This window comes from Eptatretus burgeri, chromosome 12, assembly GCF_056783735.1.
Source record: "Eptatretus burgeri isolate ZD-2024b chromosome 12, Ebu_testis_v1, whole genome shotgun sequence".
NCBI lineage: Eukaryota > Metazoa > Chordata > Myxini > Myxiniformes > Myxinidae > Eptatretus > Eptatretus burgeri.
Window position 1 is genome coordinate 45,972,221 of NC_140972.1, and position 13,476 is coordinate 45,985,696.

At 49.7% G+C, this 13,476-nt stretch overlaps 1 protein-coding gene across 4 annotated transcripts in view; it reads right to left on the minus strand.

Moving 5' to 3' along the window:
- Nucleotides 1-2,049, minus strand: part of LOC147015534 (tropomyosin alpha-3 chain) — a 44,626-nt gene extending 42,577 nt beyond the window's left edge. For all 4 annotated transcript variants that reach the window (XM_085850360.1, XM_085850361.1, XM_085850358.1 and 1 more), the window contains exon 1: nucleotides 1,775-2,049. In XM_085850360.1, coding sequence (XP_085706486.1) covers nucleotides 1,775-1,888 — 114 coding nt within the window. In that variant the 5' untranslated portion in view covers nucleotides 1,889-2,049. The remainder of the gene's footprint in view (nucleotides 1-1,774) is intronic.
- Nucleotides 2,050-13,476: the final 11,427 nt, after the last annotated feature.

Consider the following 13,476-nt stretch of genomic DNA (forward strand, 5'->3'; position numbering starts at 1 on the left):
ATTCATGTCAGAAGAAGATAAACAACTTCAAAATAATTGGGGTAAAACCAGCAAAATGCTCATTAAAAATTTCACTTCACCAAGTAAATCCCAAAGTCATTCCATTCCATTTTAAATAGGGCCATCATTATGGGTAGGGCTGGCAGGATGGCCTAGAGTTACGTACACTCGCCTCCAAGCTGTCTCGCCTGGGTTTGGATCCCGACCCAGATATAAACTGCCATCCTGGTGTGTCACGGGCAGGGCGATTCATCAATGTGTGTGTGTCGTCCCTCAGACAGATGTTAAACTGGACGTCCCATGTGCAGGCATTAGTTGGTGGATGTTAAAGATCCCATGGTGGCCTTCACGTGGAGTATGCGAGCTATCGCCGGCACCCTGACCAAATTACGAATTCCTGCTCGAACCTACAAAGAGCACTGCATCAACGGCACAGCGACGCCCTCACGCTACCCCGCAGCCATGTGCACCATATGAAAGAAGAAGATTATGAGGGGGGGGGGGGGAAACGGAATAGTCAGGGATGTGGAGTTGAGGATTCCAATTTTGTCGAAATGCATGCACGGGACGTCGCAGCACGAACTTTGTGCAAAAGTGAACACGACTCCCCTCCGTGGTCCCACCGGGCAGAATATGCATGCACGAAAGCACAAAGCACCGATAAAAAGCCCCTGAAATCACCAATGCGTTATTAAAGAAGTTCAGGAAAACATTTTTTAAACTTTCATAAGGGACGAGTAAATAATGCGAACGGCAATTAAAAAAACTCGAATGTTTGAAATAGCAATGAAAGGCACGGACACACAGATACCAACGGATAACAAGGAATAAAAACACTTCACATAACAGAACAAGTACAAAGCATCACACTAAAGTCGAAAGCACGGCATGGCATGGCACAACACGGCACAGCATGACGCAGCACAGCACGGCACGGCATGGTGTGCGACATGGCGTGGCATGGCACAACACGGCATGGCACGACATGATACAGCACAGCAAAACACAGTGCACGGCACGGCGTACAGCATGACGTGGCACAACACAGTACTGCGCAGCACGGCACTGCATGGCATGACACAGTGTGCGGCACGGCATGGCGAAACACGGCACAGCATAGCATGGCACAACACGGCACGACACGGCACAGCATGACATGGCACAACATGACACGGCACAGCATGGCATAGCACAACACGGCATGGCATGACACAGCATGACACGGCACGGTGCATGACACGGCACAGCACAGCATGACATGGCATGACACAACATGGTGCAGCATATGGCATGGCACAACACGGTGCAGCATGACACGGCATGGTACAGCATGGCATGACACACTGTACGGCACGACACAACATGGTGTGCGGTGCGGCACGGTAGATCACGGCATGATACGATGTGCGGCATGGCACGGTGTATTGCACACGGCTTGGTCGAGCACCGCATGATAAGATGTGCGGCACGGCACGGCATGGCACAGCACGGTGCATGACACGGCACGGCGCTGCACGGTACAGCACGGCACTGTGCATGGCACGGCACTGCGCAGCATGGCCTGGCAAGGTGTGCGGCACACAGCATGGTCGAGCACGGCATGATACGATGCACGGCATGGCACGGTATAGCACAGCAAAACGCAGTAGAGCATGGTATGATACGATGCACGACATGGCACGGTCCATGGCATGACACGGCACAGCATGGTACGCGACATCACATGGCACAGGACGACACAGCACGGAACGGTGCATGACATGGCACATCAAACCTGTCTGGCTTTCTCCTCCGCAGCCTTCTTGTCAGCCTCAGCCTGCTCAGCACGGTCCATAGCATTCTCCTTATCGAGCTTGAGCATTTGCATCTTCTTCTTGATGGCCTCCATGGTGCTTTCCTCGACCCAGGCGCAGCGAGCTGCTGAAGGTACAGACAAAGGTGAAGTTACAGGTACAGGTGCAGATGCAGGTGCAGATGCAGATCCGGGCGGGACGCGTGCGAACCACGTTCCGCGCCTTCGCACGTCCTTTTAAACCCAGGGCTACGCCTCTGGCTCCCGCGGGTCCGCCCTTTCCCCCTTTATCAGCGCCCTTGGGAAAGGCAGGGTTGAGGTAGTTTAGCTGGTGATGAGGAGAACGACTTTGCGGTTGGGGGGGGGGGGTCAGAACAGAACTTCCACCAAAATCAAAACTGGTGAAAACTTTGAGAAACCATTTAAACCATTTTAACCAAACAATAATTGCTCTGTATTGAACTTTCTCTCGGCTATTAGCATTTCCCAAAAATTATTTCCTTAAAGGTTCGAAATTGATTCAGCTTAAAGTGATCGGGTTTTTGTGTTAACTTTGCACGTCCAACGCTCAGTAAACCCATGAACCCAGCAAGTAACCGCCATTTAAATACACATCAACACATGGAGTCCTGTGTCATGATAGATAATCAGGTGATCGGTACTCAGGGGAGCATCGTATGATGGTTAAGCGTGAATGACAACCTGAGCGATTGGGAAGAGAGTCATCAGACAAGCTGGAAGGTACATCAAGTGAGTCAAGACCTCCGTGAGATATATACATATATATACGAAGGCTCCAGTGTGAAAGCAGCGCCACCAGGTGGGAATGTATTGAAATAAACCTTTACCAATTAAACTGACCAGGAACAGATTTCAAACAATCTTACTCGACTCGCATGATCAGGTGTGATTGGTGAGTTACTTTTACTCTCGGTCACCGGTCGTTCATTTCATTATATATGTGTGTATATATATATATATATATATATATATATATATATATATATATATATATATATATATATATATATATATATATATATATATATATATATATATATATATATATACACACACACACACACACACACACACATATACACGAGGTGTGTTCAAAAAGTATCCAACCTTAATTTTTCGTGCGTAAACAAATGAAGCTAGGGAGGTGTGGTTTGGTGCACGTATGTAGGCGATCCTAATCCGTATGCGTGAATATTTCCCCGCCTGCAGAAGCTGTCAGTCGCCGACAGACCGCCGATGAGTGAGGAAGTGTAAGCGAGCGCCGTCGGATTTTCGTTTTTGACAAAATGACGGAAAAAACTTGAACAACGCTACTGCATCAAATATAGTGTAAAGCTTGGTGATTCCCAAGTGGAAACGATTCCGCAAGATTCAACAGGACTTCGGGAACTAAGCAATGGGCACCACACAGATAAAAGAGTGGTGCAACCGCTTCAAAGATGGTCGCACATCAGTGGAAAGTGAAGCACGTTCTGGTCGGCCCTCAACATCCCGAAATGGGATCGTCATTGACGAAGTGAGGACCCTGCTGATGCAGGATCGTCGAATCACGATAAGAGAACTTGCAGACGAGGTGGGCGTCAGAATTCGATCCGTTCATTCCATTGTGACTGAGGATTTGGGCTTCAGGAGAATCTCAGCGAAGTTCGTGCCAAAGCTGCAAACGATCGAGCAGAAGCAACTCCGTTTGGGGATCGCACAGGACATGCTGGAGACTGTGAACAGCGATCCCAACTTCTTCAACACAGTGATCACTGGCGATGAGACCACATTGATGCGTCATTTTGTCAAAAACGAAAATCAGACGGCGCTCACTTTCACTTCCTCACTCATCGGCGGTCTGTCGGCGAATGACAGCTTCTGTAGGTGGGGAAATATTCAAGCATACGGATTAGGATCGCCTACATACGTGCACCAAACCACGCCTCCTGAGCTTCATTTGTTTACGCACGAAAATTAAGGTTGGATACTTTTTGAACACACCTCGTGTGTATATATATATATATATATATATATATATATATATATATATATATATATATATATATATATATATATATATATATATACATACAGATATAAATATATATATATATATATATATATATATACATACGGATATGTATATATACATACGGATATGTATATATTACCGGGCGTAGTGGCATGTGCCTGTAATCCAGCTACTCGGAGGTTTGGGTTGGAGGATCGCTTGAGGACGGAAGCTCTGCCCTGGGCTGTGCTATGAGATGGTGTAGGGCAGCCCGGAATCATGGCGAAACCCAATCCTTATCCCTGTGTCGTAAGAGGCGACCAGGGTTGCGTCAGGAAGGGCATCCGGCGTAAAACCTATGCCAAATCAGAATGCAGATCATAACGGATGATCCGCTGTGGCGACCCCTTGTACTGTACTGAAATGGGAGATGCTTAGCAGGCAGACACGAAGCGGAGGAACAGTCGAGCCGGGCTGTGTTGCACGAGTGCGAGCGCGGGCGTACTGTGCCCGCGGCTCCCCTTTATTCCGTACTCGGTACACTCACGAGCCGGCCGACTCCAGCATTACTACGACGCCTCAGACGGCGTGCACACCTCATATCCCTTGCCGACCCCCACGGCCACCTCCCATCATCACGCCCACCATGCAACATCACCATGCCCTTCCCCATAGGCCCGCAGACTCCACCACACTCCTCCCCCCTAAAACTATGATTATTAACTGATTATCATTATAAGAAGCATGTAGAACACGAAGGACTTCGTATAATAATCATGGAAATAAAATGAAAATAGCAAAGTATAATAGCACACCACATCATATAATGTGTCGATGCGAGCGAGTGGAGCAGCAAAGGTCAGGTCTGACCGCGTTACCGATATGAAGCAGCAAAATGAGAAGCACAGCAGCATTATGCAGCAAAAACGCCCCCAGGCGGCCCATGCTGACATGACCCTGGCCAAGGTCGTAACGACCTCTCGAGCCAACCTCCTCCGGCCCCATCAAACGCCTCCAGCCCCCTCCCCCCAGGCAGACCCGACGAAGATAAACATCCCGAGGCCGGCAGCCCGCTATCTGGAAGTCGTGGCGCCAGCCTTAGACCTTGGCCGGGGGCACTCAACAGCGCCGCTGGCTGCATGCATTTAATGCGCCAAAACAACTCACGCACCACCATCAGTCGAGACGCCAACGCCCGTCCCAACGGCCTTGAGCGAACACAGCGAGTTGCGCTCGCAATCAGAGGTGGGGGTAACGCCGACCAGGGCACCAGACTTGGTTCCGAGTCGATCTCCGAGACCCCCACGGCCGCTAGACGGGAGCAACTCCACTTAAACCACACTGCAATCATAGGCTCGTTATAACTCATTACGAATAATATTCGAAGCATCGCAAATTCATTTTTCCGTACAGCGCGCTTTTTTGATAAAATCCCAGCACATGACAAAGCAATTACCTGCGGCCCGGGACAGTGGACGGCCAACTCAACCTTTTCATTTGCCACCACCGCCCCTGAAGCCCCTACATCACATTGATCATAATCCAACTCCCATTGACTGATCTCCGCCACATCCACTTTTACACGAGAACTGCTGGCATTTATTTCAACAACGTTAAACTGCATCAATAGAGCAAGGAAAAACACATATGCCATGAACAACAACCCACAACCCGCATCACGAGTCCTTTCCTTGGTTGTCGACTCGATGTTGTGACTCGCGACTCCCTCCAACGCCACAGGCCCATCGTCACCTGTCGAAGCTGCCTGCATCACACCGACGCGCATTGCCTCACGAACCCTGCCACAGCGCGGGAACTCATCGCGAGCGAAGCGCGGGAACTCATCGCGAGAGCTGATATGGCTCTCGCCGCTCCCGAACCGCACATCACTGCTGCCGGCAACAACGAACGGTCGCTCCTGCTGCATCGACCCGGCCCCCGCCGCCAGAGCCTCGCCCTCGGTACTCGACGAAGGCCTCGAAGAGAGCACTGGCACATCTGGAGGTACGAACCGGAGATCCAGTCCGAGGTGCGCCAGCCAGTCCCGACCCAAAAGGGGGGGCCCCTCCCCTCGTACAACGAACACCAAGAGCCGGGCGCGTCGATCTCGGTAGCGCACTGAGACGTCGGCCCTCGCAAGCGGTGCAATCGCCTCACCGGTGTACGTGTATAACGACAAGGCCGTCTTGACCAGGCGAATACCGCGAAGACCACGAGCCGCCCGCTCATCCATGACCGACACTGCCGCCCCGGTATCCACGCAAAACACAGTCGGTTGGCCATTCACTTCGACCTCAACCGTGAAAGGCGTCGTCATCTCCGAACCAACGGAAAACAGACTCAACCGTGGTTGCATCTCCCGCTCCGGCTCGCCGGCATCGTCAGGCCCCGGTTGCAGGCCGATCTCCAGGTCACTGGGGTCCTGCTGCGGTGCCCCTTCGCTCCCGGTGCGACCGTGCTGCGGTGCCCCTTCGCTCCCGGTGCGACCGTGCTGCGGTGACCCTCGTCCCGCACCGCCAGGCGCGCGTGCGACCTGCGGCACTTGAGCCACCGCTCGGACTCCGGGCTGCGTGACTCGCGGCACTTGTGCGGTTACCGCATTGACTTCGGGATTAGCCGCCATACTCCAGCTGGAGCTACTCATTGCGTCCTGGCCAGCAATGGCACGGACATCCGTGAGCGTCTGCTCGACAGACGAAGCAGTCACGACCACCGAGTCGAATGTGATGTCGGTTAATCGCAGGATAGCCGCTACCATCTTTGCGTCTCGCAGACCAGAAATAAAACGATCTCTGAGCCTTGTTGGACGCTCCTCTACCGTGAATTTGCAAGGCACAGCCGAATGTTTCACTCGTGCCACGAAGTCCGCAACGCGCTCCTCGCCACCCTTAGCGAGATGATCGAACTGGAACCGCGCGAGATGTAACGACTTTTCCGGCGCCAAGTGGGTCTTCATTTTCGTCACGATGTCCTGAAAGGATAGCACATCATCACTGGGTCTATTTGGAGCCACCAAATCACTCAGCAGGCGGTAGTGCTCCGTTGATAGCGAGGCGAGCAAGATCGCCTTGCGTTTCTCTTCATCCTCTACATCATTCGCCCGAAAGTAGCAACCCAACTGTTCAGAAAACAACTCGAACTCATCTCCCCCGAACACGGGTACACGTCCGTGTGCCGTGCCGCGACCTTCCGCCATGTTCCTTGAGACACTTGGCTCCGTAGCTTGGAACCGCCCTTACACACGCCGATCCGCCGATCCTCGTTCGCCAACTGTACTGTACTGAAATGGGAGATGCTTAGCAGGCAGACACGAAGCGGAGGAACAGTCGAGCCGGGCTGTGTTGCACGAGTGCGAGCGCGGGCGTACTGTGCCCGCGGCTCCCCTTTATTCCGTACTCGGTACACTCACGAGCCGGCCGACTCCAGCATTACTACGACGCCTCAGACGGCGTGCACACCTCATATCCCTTGCCGACCCCCACGGCCACCTCCCATCATCACGCCCACCATGCAACATCACCATGCCCTTCCCCATAGGCCCGCAGACTCCACCACACCCCTAAGGGGAGCAGCCGAAAGACAAACATCAACATACAGATATATATATATATACATATATATATATATATATATACATATATATATATATATATATATATATATATATATATATATATATATATATATATATATATATATATATATATATATATATATATATATATATATATATATATATATATATATATATATATATATATATATATATATATACAGTGGGGAGAACAAGTATTTGATACACTGCCGATTTTGCAGGTTTTCCCACTTACAAAGCACGTAGAGGTCTTTAATTTTTATCATCGGTACACTTCAACTGTGAAAGACGGAATCGAAAACAAAAATCCTGAAAATCACATTGTATGATTCTTAAATAATTAATTTGCATTTTATTGCATGAAATAAGTATTTGATACATCAGAAAAACAGAACTCAATATTTGGTACAGAAACCTTTGTTTGCAATTACAGAGATCAGACGTTTCCTATAGTTCTTAACCAGCTTTGCACAGACTGCAGCAGGGATTTTGGCTCACTCCTCCATTACAGATCTTCTCCAGATCCTTCAGGTTTCGGGGCTGTCGATGGGCAACACAGACTTTCAGCTCCCTCCAAAGATTTTCTTATGGGTTCAGGTCTGGAGACTGGCGAGGCCACTCCAGGACCTTGAGATGCTTCTTACGGAGCCACTCCTTAGTTGCCCTGGCTGTGTGTTTCGGTTCATTGTCATGCTGGAAGACCCAGCCACGCCCCATCTTCAATGCTCTTGTTGAGGGAAGGAGGTTGTTCCTCCTTCCCTCAAGGGACCTATAAAGTTCCCAGCAGATTCTCATTCTCATTCTCATTCTCATTCTCATTCTCATTCTCATTCTCATTCTCATTCTCATTCTCATTCTCATTCTCATTCTCTCTCTCTCTCTCTCTCTCTCTCTCTCTCTCTCTCTCTCTCTCTCTCTCTCTCTCTCTCTCTCCCTCTCTCTCTCTCTCTCTCTCTCTCTCTCTCTCTCTCTCTCTCTCTCTCTCTGTCTCTCTCTCCTGCCTCTCCTGCTCAAGCTGAATTTCGACTCTACCTTCTGTCATCATCAGCGTGAGTCCGCCATCTGTCGTCATCATTGGACTCCTCCTCCTCTTCTCCGCCCACACGACGCTGACTCCACCCACCCACCTGGTCCCGCCTACAACTCAGTACACTCGCTCTGGACTCCACCCTCCCGACTCAATCCCCTCCTTCATGCCCACGGTCTCGACGCGAGCTGCCCGAAGCAAGAGACAACGCGCCAGCTGTCTGGGGGGTACCGCACCATGGAGCATTGGTGGCACGTTCGGGCAAATGGGCATTGGCATTGGTGGCAAGTTCGGGCATTAGTGGCACGTTTGGGTACCCCCAAACGTATTGGTGGCACGTTCAGGCAAGCGTGCAAAGGTACCGAGAGACCGTAGCCTCAACTCCTCTCCTGTCTTGCTTCAATTCCTCTTCATCGGGATTTATGTGTGTGTGTGCGTGTGCATGTGTGTGTGTCCTCGCACCTGTCTATATAAGTAAGCCTGCAGAAGATTGTTGTTATTATTTTCGGGTTAGGTCTGCTCTGTGTCCGCTTTCATAAATTGTTGCTTGTTATTGCCGCACCACACCTTTCTTCCCAATCTCTGCTTGCACACCCCAATAAATCTATTGATCGTACCACAAAACCTTCCTCACCTGCTTGTTAATAAATCATTATTAGAAATCTTCCCTGCTCGTTTTTGTATTTTCCTTCATTGGTCCAGCATGGTCCGAATCCTAGATTAGCCAGGAATTTATTCCCAACGATCCGTTCCTTTTCGCCGGTACGTCCTTGGCAGTGTCGCTCGGCTGCATCCGATGCGGTGAAGTGATCTGGTCTGGTAAAGCGATCCGGTTTGGACAAGGCATACTGAAGGCGTGTTCCCCGGTAATTAAATCACGTGACTAATAAGGTAACCCAGTTAACCCATAGACAGGAGGACCCTAGGTCACGCGGTTGAGTTATTGGCGTCCACGTTCGGTCAAGCGACCCGCCGTCACGAAATTATCTGTGTGCGACGGCCTACAATTCTGGGGAGTCTGGTGGGAGCCAAGATAGCTTCCTCCCCTCCCCCCCCCCAGTGGTCTTCTCACCCAACCCCCGACATATATATATATATATATATATATATATATATATATATATATATATATATATATATATATATATATATATATGTATTGTTACGGCTGTGGAAATTCGCATTTCACCATAAAGGGCCCTCAGGTGAGATATCTTCATAGGTACATGTGTAGTTAGCCCAAACCCGTTGTCAAGAGGGAATTTATGTGATCCATTCGGGCTGCGATCCTCCAGTTAGCCATTTTTCTGTTCTATCTTTTATTTCAAACACACAGCATCTCAACAACCACGCCATCCCCATCAAAGCGCCAACCACACTGCAACCACGACACCTCCACCATCTACGCTACCACATCTTCGCCACTACGTCCGCTTCCGAACGGCAAACAAAGGCGCCAAGGAGGGAACTGCGAGGATGCGCAGGTTTCCCCGCCTGTTTCTCCCGTCTGACTTTCCCGCGCTTTGGAGTGGAGGAGGGGCGATGCAGGTCAAAGGTCAGAGGTCATGTGAAAGAGGGGTCTCATTTTGGGGGAATAATTCTCTGGCCCAGAGCCAAAAACTGACTCCCTCAGCCCCCGCACGGGGCGGGGTGGATGGAAAGCGTGAGGGAACGCCCTTTTCGGAAGCCTCTCGAAGGAAGGTGGAGCGAGAACGGGGCGGGGCGAAGGGCGGAGCCCCACGCTATAAAAGACGGACACGGGCGCGTGCGCTTGCGCTTCATCTTCCGCCTCTTCCTCTTCGTCTTGGCTGGTGGTCTGGTTGGTCTTCGGTTGGTTTTTGTGGAGAGTTGGTCTTCGGGAAGAGGTCCTGCGCCCGCGCCTTGGAGAGCGGCCCTGTCACGAAGGCACGGACGGGAGACGCGGGAGCGCCAGTAGTGAGGTGGACCTGCGCGTCCGGACGGGGAGTGCCGGAAAGGGTTCGCCGGCCGCGAGAGAGGTCGGGGCCAGGCGCGACCACGCTGACGGTCGCGGGAGAGGGACTCACCAGCCATAAAAGGGAAGTCGCGACTTCCTTCTTTCTTTTCCTTCCTTTGCGTTTTGTATAAATGACTGTGGGAGGCGCCTGTCCGACAAGTAGAACTGTTTAAGTGTTGCCGTGTGTACGCGTATTCGGTTGTAGCTCTGCATCGTTTCTTTTGTTACATTTGCTTTTTGTGCATAATTGTATGGCTGTAAATACGTGCCTTCCGTGCTTGTCTGTGTGTGCGTGTGAATAAAATGCTTGCTTGTTGAACTATTCCCGCTCTGCTTCATCTCTTTTCCTTTTTTATTGACCCTCCATCTTGCATCACGTAAGGGGTTTGTAGTGGGTGCAACATCCCAGTAATTAATCGGCCGTCGAGGCCGACGATAACACTGCTCGGTTATCACTGTAGCACGGAACGGACCGCTTAAGCGGTTCGTGTCCGGAGTCGGCCTGTGGCGTGGTACGATCGCCCGGTCGACCATCCGCGCAGGAACTTAGGTAGATCGAATTTGGCGAGCAACCCTATCCTGCGTGGGTGGGCAATTGGCATGGTCATGGTGGGGTTAAACCCCCACCCGTGACTAGCTCCCGCGTTGTTCCGAGAGGGTCACGACAGAATTGTCCGTCCGGTGGGCGACGTGCCGCGATTCGAGTTTCGTGGCCGTCCGCACGACGGCGGGTGCGAATTCGCAACAACATATATATATATATATATATATATATATATATATATATATATATATATATATATATATATACACACACACACACATTGTATATATATATATATATATATATATATATATATATATATATATATATATATATATATATATATATATATATATATATATATATATATATATATACAATGTGTGTGTATGTATATATATATATATATATATATATATATATATATATATATATATATATATATATATATATATATATATACATACACACACATTGTATATATATATATATATATATATATATATATATATATATATATATATATATATATTGTTGTGGTTACCAAATTCGCAAACCACCATTAAGGTCCCTTAGGTGAGGTATCTCGGCAAGTATATGTGTAGTTAGGCCCAAACCCGTTGTCTAGTGGGAATACATGTCATTTATGCGTGCTGCGACTCTTCAGGATAGCCGTTTTTCTTTTGCTATCTTTATTTTGGACCAACCACCATGATTACCACCACAACCACAACATCAACCACCAACCACAACGCCGCTTCACCACAACCGCCACGACCTTCACGTCACACTTCGCAACCGTCGCATCGCCACCGTTCTTGCGCCGCCTGTGGGTACCGGTGTTGGACTCGTGCAGGGCGCGCGCCGAACAGCGTGTACAAAATCACGGATTTTGTGCTTCAAAAACGGATCAAAAACGACACACGCCCACTTTTTGCCGTCCAATCGGTGAGCGAGGGGCGAATTGGCCCCGCCCCCAGGGCGATCGATATATGCAAATTTATGGATCAAAAAGCCTTCACGCCCACTTTTTCTCGGGCCAATGGGGAGCGAGGTGAAAGGTCGAAGGGAGGGGGTCAAAGCTGAGAGGGCGAAGCTACGGGGCGGATAAAAGGACCGTGTTCGTCAGTCCAGAAAGTCCAGAGGCGGAGAGTAGGAGAGTCGAGAGGCGGAGAGTAGGAGAGTCCAGAGGCGGAGAGGGGGAGAGTAGGAGAGTCGGAAACAGAGAGTCAAGACTTCGCGGGCGGTGGAGCTGCTCGTCGTGTGCGTTGGAGTCGGAACGGAGGGGACGAGCTGTGGAAAGGCGGCGACACCAGACGAGGGGGTGCTCGCGTCGTGCAGGAAGCTGCACCCGAGGGAGGCCGACAGCGCGACCTGGCCGAGGTGGAGACGCTCGTCGCGGGATAATAAAGATCCTCTATACCCCGAGCATCAGCAACCCCCTCCTGTTTCCCCCCGCGCTGAGATAGTGCGACCAAGGGGGCCCCTTTCCCACCCCCTACCAGACACTGCCCGCGAGGCCCGCGGAGTTGAGGCACCATCGCCGCTCCGCGTCTCATCACCAGACGGGTAGGCGCGACCCGGTCTCGGCCTCAGGCCCGCCTCATCCTTGAGGGTATTTCTTTTCCTTGGTTTTGGGTATGTGTTGTCGGCGCCGTCTGTGAAGTAGAATTGTATAAGTGTTGCCGTGTGCTCGGTAGTCGGTATTAGCTCTGCATTGTGTTTTCGCTTTTACATTTGCTTTTTGTGTAAATGGAATTGTGTTTTTCTTTTCTGTGTGCTTTTGGTGGAATTGAATATGTGTGCTTCCCGTGTGCCGCGAATAAATGTGCTTTATTATTGAACTGTTCTCCCGCTTCGCTTCGTCATTTCTCCCATTGAATCCCCATCTTGCTTCACGTAAAGGGTTGGTAGTGGGCTGAATACGCCCGATAATTAATCGAACCGTCGAGGTCGACGATAACACCGCTCGGTTATTCTGATAGTACGGAACGGGTCGCTTAAGTGGCCCGTGTCCGAAGTCGACCTGCGGCGAGGTGCGATCACCCGGTCTACCCTCCGCGTGGGTACTTAGGTAGGTCGAATTTGGCGAGCAACCCTATCCCACGCGGGGGCTGATTGGCTCGATCGCGGTGAGACCGAAAGGTCCACCCGTGACTGGTTCCCGGCGTTAGTCCGAGAGGGTCACGACTGGATTGTCCGTCCGGTGGGCGACGTGCCGCGATTCGAGTTACGTGGCCGTTAGCACGCCGGCGGGCGCGAATCCGCAACAATATATATATATATATATATATATATATATATATATATATATATATATATATATATATATATATATATATATATATATATATATATATATATATATATACACACACATATATATATATATATATATATATATATATATATATATATATATATATATATATATATATATATATATATATATATATATATATATATATATATATATATATACACACACATATATATATATATATATATATATATATATGTATGTATTCA